The 12,394-nt window shown below is 45.7% G+C and overlaps 1 protein-coding gene across 1 annotated transcript; it reads right to left on the minus strand.

The window, feature by feature from the left end:
• Positions 1-4,283: 4,283 nt before the first annotated feature.
• On the minus strand, positions 4,284-4,761 carry LOC105986904 (protein FAM127C). Its single transcript, XM_013018048.1, has one exon. The coding sequence runs from the start codon at positions 4,674-4,676 to the stop codon at positions 4,335-4,337; it is 342 nt and encodes a 113-aa protein (XP_012873502.1). The 5' UTR covers positions 4,677-4,761; the 3' UTR covers positions 4,284-4,334.
• Positions 4,762-12,394: the final 7,633 nt, after the last annotated feature.

A 12,394-nucleotide genomic window follows, 5' to 3' on the forward strand; every position in this document is an offset into this window, starting at 1 on the left:
AAGTTATACAAATTGTGTGATACACATGGACACAAATTTTAATATGGAAAATATAAGCTCAGAGTGGATAATGTGTCATTTGACTGGTTTAGTGACCTGAGATCTTGGATTCCAGGGAAATCTAGTAGAATAAACATGTAGAAAAAGAGGCTGATAGGAGCATATCTCAAAATGTTAGAAATCTTGTTGTTGATATTGTTGTTGTTGACGTTACTGGGATTGGACCTCTTGGTTTGAACTCAGGTCCTAATGCTCAAAGTACCTGCTCAGGCAGGCACTTGGCTTATGCTTTCACTGTAGCTGGGATGACAGGAATGTGCAACCATGACCAGATTTTTCCGAGTTTTCTTACAAACCTTTTGCCTAGACTAGCTTCAGACCACAATCCTGAGTAGCGAGGATTGGAAATATGAGCCACCATGCCCAATAAAAAACTGTAATGGTTTTCTTGGAGGGTGGGGGAGGGATGTGGTGTGTGTATGTGTGTGTGTGTGTGTGTCTGTCTGTCTGTGCATGCACGCACGCACACGAGTGCGAGAAAGAAGGGGAGGTGCTGGTCCTGGAGCTTCAAATCATGGTGTGGGCACTATCCCTAAGCATTTTTGCTCAAGGTTAACTATCTACTACCTGAGCCACAGCTTCACTTCTGGCTTCTTTGGGTGGTTAATTGGAGATGAGTCTCATGGACTTTCTTTCCTGGGATGGCTTCCAACTTTGATCCTCAGATCTCAGCCTCCAGAGCAACTAGGATTATAGACAGGAGACACTGGCACCCAACCATGTTTGTTTTTGGGGGGACAAGGTCTCAATATGTTGCCAAGGCTTGTCTTGAACTCCTGGGCTCAAGGGCCTCATGAACAGTTGGGAGTACAGCTTTGACCAACTGTGATATATATGGAGTTATTAAGATTTGAACTCAGGTCCTTGTATTTGCCAAGAACTCTATTGCTTGAGCCAAAACACCTCAGCTTTTTTTTTTTTAACACTAGTTACTTTTTTGAATAATGTCTCACTTATGTACAGGCCAGCTCAGGATGATCCTCCTGGTTATAGTTTTCACCATAGCTAGGATGATAGTCTGACAGTCATGTACTACCATGCCCAGCTTTTACTGGTTGAGATAGAACCTTGTGAAGTTTTTCTCAGGGTTGTCCTTGCACCACAAAGTCTACCTGCTTCCAAAAGACCTAGTATTATAGGTATGAGCTATTGTGCCTGGATACATATACACATACACACATATATGCACACACATAAATGTGTGTGTGTATATATATATATTATATATATATAGATATAGATATATATATATAGATATAGATATTCCCTGGAATCCACAACATATAACAAAACTGTTCAAATGGAAAAGGGCAGGGAGAGGGAGCAAGAGAAGGAGAGAGACAGAGACAGAGACAGCGACAGAGCAGGGAGAGAGAGAAAACTTAAAAAACATTAATGTACTTCATTCCTCTATGTCACAATATAGAAAAAGATTGAAATGAGACAATGTTGATGGTATAAACTGTCATGGTAATGGGGGGGAGGGGGAGCGGGGAGGATTGGGTGGGAGGGCAGGGGGAGGATGGGAAGGGATGGGAAGGGGAAACAAAGGAGGAGGCTACAATGCCTGATAAGAAATGTACTCATTATCTTGCCCATGTAATTGTAACCCCTCTGTACAGTATTTTCACAATAAAAAAATTGTCATGGTAAATATTTGAGTCAGTTTGATTGTGCCATGAAGTGCTCTGCTATTTGGTCAAGAATTAATCTGTGTATCAGTGAGAGTGTTTTTGGATGAGATTAAAATCTAAATAACTGGAGTGAGTAAAACGTATTACCCTTATTAAAGTTAGAAGACTTCATTTAATCATTTGAGAGCCTGAGCAGAATTAAAACCTGACCATCCCACAATGAAAGGAAATTTCTGCTGATGTGAGATGTGGCATTTGTCTTTATATGCTTTCAGACTAGAATTGTTAACACCAGTATTTCTTGACTCTTTTTTTTTTTTTTGTTGGTCGTGGGGCTTGAACTCTGGGCCTAGGCACTGTCACTGAGCTCTTCAGCTCAAGGCTAGTGCTCTACAACTAGAGCCATAGCACCACTTCTGGCTTTTTCTGTTTATGTGGTGCTGAGGAATGGAACCCAGGGCCTCATGCATGTAAGGCAAGCACTCTACCACTGAGCCACCTTCCCAGCCCAGTATTTTATAACTCTTAAACATGCAGACCTTCAAACTAGAACTTAAATATTATGTTTACCATTTTACATTCATATGGACTCAGACAGGGACATTTACACTCACCTAGGTCTTCAAGTTTTTGAGTGTCGATCTTGTTCCCAAACTCCAGAATCTAAAGAACCAATTTTTTATTAAATGTGTGTATGTATATATGTATATAAAGTGATTGTCTCTGTGAAGAATACTAAATACACCCATTGAAATCGCGCTAGGACATTGTTCTATAAGCCAAATGATTATCAGGATATTTAGCATTGACAAATTTGATGAAAGTTTTTAAATACATATTTAACATAAAAAGGTTAGCTTAAAATAAAGGCTGGGCTTAATTTCCTGTCCGTTAAATTAAGTTGTAGGCAGGTGTGGGAGGTTCATACTTGTAATGCTGGCTCTTCAGGAAGCTGGGATCTAAGGATCATGGTTTGAAACCAGCCTGGCAGGAAATTCTGTGAGAGTTTTAGCGCCAATAAACTACAAAACAGCCAGAAATGGAGCAGCTGTGGCTCAAGGGATAGAGTGCTAACCTTGAGCAAAAAAAGTTCAGGCACAGTGTCTGAAGCCTCAAATTCAAACCCTAGGATGGCACAAAATAGGAATAATTGTTTTTCTGCATTTTCTCAATCATGTACTTACCCAAATTACAATCACAGTTCACTCCTTTTTCTACTACCTACAAGAGAAAATAATATGAATGTAAATGTAACTGTTTCAATTGAACCACATATGTCATTGTTGATTTGATAATGATATAAATACAACTTTTAAGTGTTCACCAACCAATGTGTGAGAGACTGCATTTTCAGGCTTTTTAGGAAATTTGGGAACCATTTCCCAAAAGCACCTATGTGTTTGTTTTTTCACATGACCTTGGTAAAAATCCTATCAAGGATCACTTCCTAAGGAACCAAAAAATGAGTAGAAAACTATCTGTCCCCTGGGTGGCTCCCAGTAAGCTCTCCACCCCAAGTACCACCCCAGGACTCAGTCTTTTGTTTGACAATAAAAGAATCAATATCAGTCACTGAGTAACAGCATACACAGCCCTCCATCCAGAAATAGGCATTGAATTTTTAGGACCAGAAAGTGATGGGAACCACACACTTGAAAACTCGATTTCTTTTAAAGTAGTATCTGACATTTATTGAAAGAAAGAACAGGCTTTTGTACAGGTAGTGTAGAAGAGCTCAAGGGAATAAAAGGGATTACTGTGTTAAAGAAAAAGCACACACATCAGAGAGGCAGCTGTAGATTCTGAACACAAACACAACTGGGGATGGGGGAGCTGTTCCACAGGAGAAAATGAGAGCCTGGATATGGCTGCCAGGAACACAAGAGGAGTCTGAGAGTCCGGAGGAAATGGGTCCAGATGAAGGTGAAAGTGACAGGCTGGCCGTCCCCTTTGGGGTGGACCAGCTGTCTGAATCAGTGTCCTCGGGCTGTGGTCAGCTCAGGTACCTCAGAGGTGAGTCCAGATGGGCGAGAGCAGCATCTGGAGGTGGGTGTGGGTGGGTGTCCATGGATGGTGGTGATGACAGAGGCAGCCCAGGTGCGCTGGGGTAGGTCGATGCAGTCTGGTGGTGGCTGTGCAGCAGGGGACAGGTGACAGCGGCAGGAGGCTGTGCGTGCTGGGTGTGTCCCTTGTGTTCTCCTAGCCCAGCTGGCGGCTGACTGGAGGCCAGGACAGAGTCCAGATGTGCACGGGAGGGAGGGGCTGGGCAGGCAGCGCGGGTGGGGCGGCAGCGGGGTGGCGGCGCTGCGGAGCGAGGCCCAGGGGCCACGCACAGCAGCGGGAGGCTGGAGCAGCGCTATTCTTGGAACAAAGGCAGGCGCGACGCGGGAGGGACAGGAGCGCGCACGGCACCGAGATCGCGGCGACTCCACGGGACTCCACTGGACTCGAGGAGGCACGGAGGGACGGACGGACGGACGGACGTAGGGACGGGGGGGACGGAGGGAGGGCGTCAGGGCCCGAGGCGCGGCCGGACAGCGCCCGTGGCCACCCTGGCGGCGCGCAGCCCCCCCGGCCACCCTGGCGGCGCGCAGCCCCCCCTCCCCGGAGCACCCGCCCCGGGCCCCAGGCTCTGGCCGCCTAGAAGTCCTCGTCCTCCTCCCAGCCGAACACCCGCTTCATCTCGGCCAGGAAGCCCCGGTAATCGCTGAGCAGGGGGCTGTCCTTCTCGATGTAGGGGATGACCCACTGCAGGGCCGGGCCCTTGAGGCGGGTGATGAGGAACGTCACCTTCAGGGCGTCGCTGGAGAAGGTCTTGTCGTCCACGAACATGTAGGAGCCCGTCTGCACGATGAACTCGGGCAGCCGGTCCGTGTCGCCGTCAAACATCTCGGGAAAGGGGATGGGGTTCTTCCAGCGCCGCGCCGAGCGCCGGATGGGCCAGGCCATGAAGGCCTTCATCAGCTGCACCCGACCCTCCATGGCTTCAGGCTCGTTCCGCCGCGCTCAGCTGGGCTTCGCTGGGCTTTGCTGGGCTTCGCTGGCTGTGCGGGTGTCAGAGCCCAGCCGTCGCCGGAAGTGCGTCCTCGCGGAGGCGGGGCCGTGCGCGGGAACTCAATGGCTTGTCCGTGTGTGGGCGTGCCCACGGGCAGAGCTCCTGCGCGCGCGCACGGGCGCGTGGTGCTTCCACTGGACTTAGAAATGGCTCGTGCGCAGGCGTGTCACTGGGCCCAGGCTGAGTAAGAAACTGTGGGGTGAATGTCACATTCTCCGATTGGTGGGGTCATGAAGCTGAAGGGGCGGGGCCTTAGGTTTCAAGTTGTGGAAAGGCTAGTGGCTGGAGGGGACTTTGGGTGGGTTGAATATTTCGTGATGGAGAAGCCTGCTTCCCTTGCAGAGGGACATTCTTTGTTCTGGAAGTTGCTGAGTTCCCTGGACACCCCTGCCCCTCAGACCTGGCATATTCCTTTATGGATGAGACTCTGAATGCCACTTCAGTGATGTGCAGTACCTTTGTTTTCTGCTTCTTCTTGCATTTTTATGTGTTAAGTACTAGCTCCCTAGCTGTAGATGAGGGTGACTTCTCTGTTACCATTACTGGGATAGTACAAGAAATGCCGTCCATTATTAACAAATGCTATATTGAGTATTTATAGAGCAGTTAATAAAAAAATGGTTTCGTGTTGAGAATAGGTTTATATGGTGTTGTTTAGGATTTACACATTTGATTCATTTGGTCATGTACAATCTTGCTAGAAAGTCCTACACCACAAAGAAACTGTTATTTCAGTGACTTTTTCAAATTCTTTTTTTTACATTTTTTATTGCCAGCGTGATATACAGAGGAGTTTCAGTTACATAAATAAGGTAATGAGTACATATCTTGTCAACCTTGTAACCCCTTCCCTCAATTTTCTACTATTTTCCCTTGCCCCCAAATCTCCCAAATTGTACAGATCATTTCCAACATATTATCTTGTGTATATCGCTGTTGCATTGGTTCCCCCTTGTCCTTTGTCTCACCATTCTGTTGTTCCCCTTCCCTAATTCAGATAAATGTATACAATACCAGTGTACTAAAATCAAATACAGTGACAACAGAGGGTATACCATAGGGGGAATAACATACAAAAGAAACAAAAAATATCACATAGTATATTACAAACAACAACAAAGAAAAACATCTTGCGTCAAATTCATTTTTTATCCTACATCTATATTATGCCAGCATTTTTAAATATTAACAAGCAATCAAAATTATGTACATATCCGGATGTTACTCACACTTTTAATCTTAGCTGTATAGGAGGTAGAAGCCAGAATGTGCGCACTTTAAGGCTAGCCACTACAGTTAACCTCAATGTCAACATATATAAGAGTGGTAATATTCATCTTCTTACCAGCTACAGAGTGGCCATAGATCCCAGGATTGAGGAACATGGTCTAGTGTAACCTTGGGTAAAATAATGCATTGAACTCTTACTCCTATCTAATTAGGAGATTGAGATCTAGCTTATCAGCCTTGAAAGCCAGCCCAGGGAAGAAATTCTGTGAGGTTCTTGTCTAGAATGAACTACCAAAAATAACCACCAAGAAGTGGAGGTGTGGCTCAAGTGGTAGAGCACCAGCTTTTAGCCAATAAGTTAAAAGAGAGGGCCTTGGCCCTAACTTCTACCTCATTATTGGTAAACACACACACACACACACACACACACAAAGAGTATTTTGTAGGCAGGAATTTTCAGCTTCTCAGGACAGTCCAGGTAATAGCTTTTAGGAGACATGGACCAGGTTCATTAAATATAGTCCATAATAGTCCACTAGTCTGTAATTAAGCTCTATTAGCTTTTAGGAGACATGCACCAGGTTCATTAAATATAGTCCATAATCGTCCACTACTCTGTAATTAAGCTCTATTAAAATTCATTTTACTTATTTAAGTGGACTTGAGTTGTTCTTTGGACTTATTGGTGCTATTGCAGTTTGGAGGCACAGAAGTCTCTTCCTCCTCCTCTTCCTCCTCCTCCTCCTTCCTCCTCCTTCCTCCTCTTTCTCCTCTTCTTCCTCCTCTGCTTTTCTCCTTTTTTGTGCCTGTTTTGGGGCTTGAAATTGTTTGCTCAAGGCGGGCACTCTACCACTTGAAACACAGATTCACTTCTGGCTTCTTGGTGGTTCATTGGAGATGAGAGTCTCAAGGACTTTCCTGCCCTGACTCATTTTAGACCTTGATCCTCAGAGCTCATCCTTCTGAGTAAAGATTACAGGCAAGAGCCTCTGGCACTCTTTTCTTTTTTTTGGGTCCAGTAGTGAAGCCTGAACTCTGGATCTGGGCGCTGTCCCTCAGCTCTTCAGCTCAAGGCTAGCACTCTACCACTTGAGCCACAGCACCACTTCCAGCTTTTTTCTTTTTGCTTAAGTGGTGCTGAGGAATCGAACCCAGGGCCTCATGCGTGCAAGGCAAGCGCTCTACCACTGAGCCACCTTCCCAACCTTCTGGCACTCATTTTTGAGCCTTCTTTTGAAAAAAAAAAACTCACAGCCAGTGCCAATGATTCACACCTTGTAATCCTAGTACTCAGGATGCTTAGATCTGAGGAGCACAGTTCAAAACCAGCCTCAGCAGAGAAATCTGAGACATTCTTATGTCCAGTGAACCACCAAAAAGCCAGAAGTGGAGGTGTGGGTCAATTGGTAAAGTGCCAGCCTTGCATAGAACAAGCTAAAGAAGAGAACAAAGCCCTGAGTTCAAGCCCCATTACTGGCACACACACACACACACACACACACACACACACACACACAGTACACACAACACACACACACAATAGACACAATACCATGGTATTCCTGTAGATTTGAAGGAAACAATGGAGGGAGGATATAAAGGAAACCTAGTTGTGTTGAATACTTTTATCTTTTTACATATTAAGTACTCATAGTCAAGACTTTAAGCATTCTGCATTTCTACTCCTGTCTTGTAGCTGAGACCTTTTTCCAGTTAACTTTAGTTCAGATAATTGTAAGCTGCTTGAAAGTGGATGGAATGTGGTATCTGACATTGATTGATGCTTTTCACCAGTTGCTCTGATATTTTTTGCATGGTCTATGTTTTTTATTTGAGACAGGATCTCATTATGGGGGCTGTTCTGTCCTGAAACTCCTGTCTCAGCCTCCTTAGTAGCTGGAACTACAGTGGAATATCACCATAAATGCTCTGCAATTTTAAACTCATAAACCCTTTGGACTTCAGAAGTTAGTGTCACCTGTTAATTGTTGTAACAGCAATTGAATGTTGTCATATTAATAATTATGATTCTGACTCTCCAACACCCCAACCATCTGAGATATCTGGGTGTTGTGATGATGGTAAACTTCAATTTTGAACTCCAGTGACTATGTAAGAAGTTTTAGGCTTTAACTGGTGGACTTTGATAAAAGCAATAATAGCCTGCTGCACACATATGGGCACTGTCATAGTATTCTCTCCAAGATGTCAGATGGCCATTTACCACTCAAATCATTCCATTTGCTGGAATGAACTGAAGAGCTTGTTTACAGAGGTACTTTCAGATCCACAGCAAGTTTGTTGGCATGTCACTGAGCCTGGCCAATGTATAATGCAAGTTCTTCCCGCCCCCAGGCTAGGAGGTGATTATTTCTTACAAGAGCAGGAGGGACTAACATACTGCAAATGACAGAACAAGACCTGGAGGGTTTTGGCCCAGGTTTCTCAAAGCAGGTCTGGAGGAGGGGCAAGGAACAGGGTATTCCAGACACACCAGACTGTATATATTGATGGATACAGTTGCTTCAGGGGAACAGGAAAAAGGGCCTGCAATAAAAGCTGCAACCTCAAAGCTCAGTTAAAGCTGGGTGCTAGTGTCTCGTGCCTGTAATCCTAGCTACTCAGGAGGCTGAGATCTGAGGATCATGATTCGAAGCCAGTCCAGGCAGAAGAGTCCTCTTATCTCCAATTAACCACTCAAAAGCTGGAAGTAGCACTGTGGCTTAAATTGGTAGAGTGCTAACCTTGAGCAAAAGGAACTCAGGGACAGCAACCTGGCCCAGAGTTCAAGCCCCAGGAACAGCAAAAAATAAAAATAAAATAAAAATAAAGCTCAGTGGGGTCTTAGGCCTTACTGTGAGAGCAACTAAAGAGCATTTGGTGAGAATCACTTCAGAAATTGTGGTGTAAGAATAAAGACTTCAAAGCAATAATCTAAATTTCCATGGTTTAGATGATAATGAAGCTAAATAAGTCACCTTGTTTTCATAGCCATCCTGATGCCTAACCAGGTGATGGGAGTTGTGGCTCAAAGAGGTAGAATGCTAGTCTTGAGTTTGAGAGTTCAGCAGCAGCACTCAGGCCCTGAGTTCAAGCCCAGCAACTGACCAAGGGAAATGCCAATGGGGCATTTATCCCTGGGTGGAGAAGACACTCCAGGGACAAAGGGGTAGAGCATCTAAAGGTAGTTAAAAAGCACTTCTTTGATGGCAGAGATGGTGTCAGATCCTGGAGTCACTTGGGCTTGGCCCTTCAAAATTAATCAGAGCAGGGAGGTCATAAGAAAACAGTTTGTAGGCATAGCATTATAATTCCCATGTCTGTCTACTTCATAATTGGGCAGGAACTTATACCCTTGCCAGTCATCTATGATAGTGGGTAGTAAAAAGCTAAGGTTGTCTAATGGGGGGATAGTTTAAAATCCCAACCCCCTGTATCTGCTCAAAGCCCTAACTTGCAGTGATTTGGGGTTGGCACCAGCCACATAAATTCTGTTCAGAAAAGGAAGCTTGTGGATCTGAGATCATGTCCCCATTGAGAGGTGTCTAAAGGCCTGCATGGGTAACTTAGGCATTGTTAGGGTCACAAGAGTCCAGGTTCCCCAGGCAGTCACAAAAATGCTTTTACAAACCAAAGTACTAATCAGGCTACACAGTAGCCCAAAATGTCTGTGCAATTGTTATGTTAAATGTTGTATGTAATTTCCAGTTTGGAGTAAATGTTTGTCCTAATGACATCTGATCCTGGCAATGCTTTGATAAAATAGGCTAAGGTTTTAGGCCCCTGGTTAGGCAGGGTCAGCATCCCTGAGTCAGCTTAAAGCAGTTATAGAAGATGGATCTTTACACATCACTCCCCTTAAGATCAAGAAACTCAAGTTATTTTTGGAAAACGAGAGAGGATAAATGAGAGAAAAAGGCATGGGAGACAGTGGTACCACGTGTCCAAGTGTGTAGACTACACTTGTGAGGGATGGTTACAGGCTCAAACCTTCTATGTCTGTCTAGAAATTCCTAGCTTTATTTTTAAAATTCCGGTTAATGAAAGTTGTTGCCCTGGTATATTACCCAGAGGATACTTCCTAAAGCTCTCCTAGAAAGCCAGTGGGGAACCAGCCTGAAAATCCAGTGTTCTCAGAGAAGGCAACCAGGAAAATATTGGGAGATTAACCTAAAGTCAGGCTCCGGCCTTAGTTAAACTTCTTTAAACAGTCTATGTAGAAATGTGCAGGCAACTCAGTAGGAGGTGTGTTATCAGTGTGAGGTGCTGGGAAACACTGCTTCTGTCTAGACCATCCCTTCTAACCCGGAGCTTCCATTTGAGTAAAGTTCAAGGATGTCCTGACAGCCATCTGGAAGGACTCTATATTATATCCTGACCACCTCCACCTGGTGAATATAGACAGGACTCCTGCTTGACTCCTGATGGAAGGCCATTTGGATCTGCTGGAACTAAGACTGTTGTGGGACAGTCTTTTTTTTTTTTTGTCGGTCCTGGGGCTTGAACTCTGGGCCTGGGCGCTGTCCCTCAGCTCTTCAGCTCAAGGCGAGCACTCTACCACTTGAGCTACAGCGCCACTTCCGGTTTCTGGTGGTTTATTGGAGATAAGAGTCTCACGGTCTCTCCTGCCCGGGCTGGCTTTGAACCGTGATCCTCAGATCTCAGCCTCCTGAGTAGCTAGGATTACAGGCATGAGCCACCAGCGCCGGGCTGGGACAGTCTTTCTGTAAATCTTACCCAGCTTGACCTGAAAAAGGCTGGCTATGTTATGTTAATAAAACAGGTGTAGGCCAGGAAGGCCTACTTTGTAAACTTTGGTTAAAGTAACTTGGTTAGACTCTTGGTCCTAAGGGCCTGTCACGTTGCTGAAGGAAGTAGGCCAGGGTGCTGCCGAGAAAGACCATGTCCCTATCAAAAACACCATCTGAGTCAACCATTTTGCCTAAAATTGTTCAAATGGGCAAAACAAGCTGCATGCTACAAGTCCCTGCTCACTACAAGTTCTGCTTTTACCCCACCTATAAAAGCTCTGCTACAACCAAACTCAGTGCAACCTCTCTGATTCCGACCAGAGAGTTTGCCTGGGAGCATACCCCAATAAACTTTCCTGTCAACCTTTCTATTCCTCTCTGCATGGTCTTTTCTTGCCTAAAACCTTACATCTGGTGCAGAAACCCAGGAAGGTGGTAGTGCTTCAATTCACCCTTGGGTGACTGATGGGACAGGCACTGCCCCTTCTTAGGTCTCCTTTTCCTCAGGCCTCCTCCATCGGGAACATGGAGCCTGCCAAGCTTACTTTGGGCTAAACAGCCTAAGCGGTGTATATCCCATGGACGGCCACCAGGTGGCTTGGGATATTATTGGTTATCCATGTAAAGGGACTGGCACTGAGAATAACCAGGAATGCCTGGTCTTTTCCATTGCCTCTGCTTCCTCTGTAACTCTTGGGCTGAGACAGGACTGCCTTCTTCAGCTTTAGTTTTACCCCAGGCTGCCTGGACACTATAGAAAACCAAAATACCAAACCGGACCCACTCACCCCTTTGGGTTGTTTATTGGCTAATTTCAAATCTCTAGGCCTTAGACCTGACCTTACATTGAGAAGACTGATCTTCCTCTGTAACCAGGAATGGCCTATGTACCAGCTCACGCTGGCCTGAAAATGGGACTTTCAATTTTAACATATTGACCAATCTCCACCATTTTTGTGAGCAGACAGTAAAGTGGGCTGAAATTCCTTATGTCCAGGGGTTCTTGAACTTATGCTCTTGTGCCTCCCTCTGCCTCTCCTGCTCCCTCTCTAAAAGTTTACTTGTCCAACAACCACCCTCCAAAACCCCTCTCCCTCCCACCTCTTCTACTGTTGCCCTTGATGACCTCCTTGACTCTGCTGCTCCCATGGTGCCACCGCCACCCTATGCACCACATGACTCCACCGTAAGAGCTGCCTCTGGCCCCCAACCCCAGACCCAGCCCCTGACCTTGACCCTGACTCACAGATCTCTGGGCTGGCCTCTGCTCTTGCCTCTACTCTAGACCTCCCTTCCCCTGTGGCTGGCCGTATTCAGGCCCAGACTAAATCACTGGGCTACTTACTCCCCCTATGCAAGGTGGCTGGGCCTGAGAGTCTGGTCCAGGTCCATGTGCCCTTTGCCTTGGAATACATTGAGGCCTGCCTGGATTCCTTTACCAATGATCCATCCACTTTTATTAAGGAATTTCATTACTTAACTCAGGCATATGACCTTACCTGGCATGATCTTCATCTCATCCTTTCCTCTGTTCTTCCTACCAAAGAGTGTGAATGGGTCTACCAGGGTGCTCAGGCTCAAGGGGATGAAATCCCTATTACAGATGCCACCATTCCCCTGGGAGCCCAGGAAGTCCCCAGACAGGACCCCAGCTGGGAATACCA

The sequence above is a fragment of the Dipodomys ordii genome, unplaced genomic scaffold, assembly GCF_000151885.1.
Source record: "Dipodomys ordii isolate 6190 unplaced genomic scaffold, Dord_2.0 Scaffold38, whole genome shotgun sequence".
NCBI lineage: Eukaryota > Metazoa > Chordata > Mammalia > Rodentia > Heteromyidae > Dipodomys > Dipodomys ordii.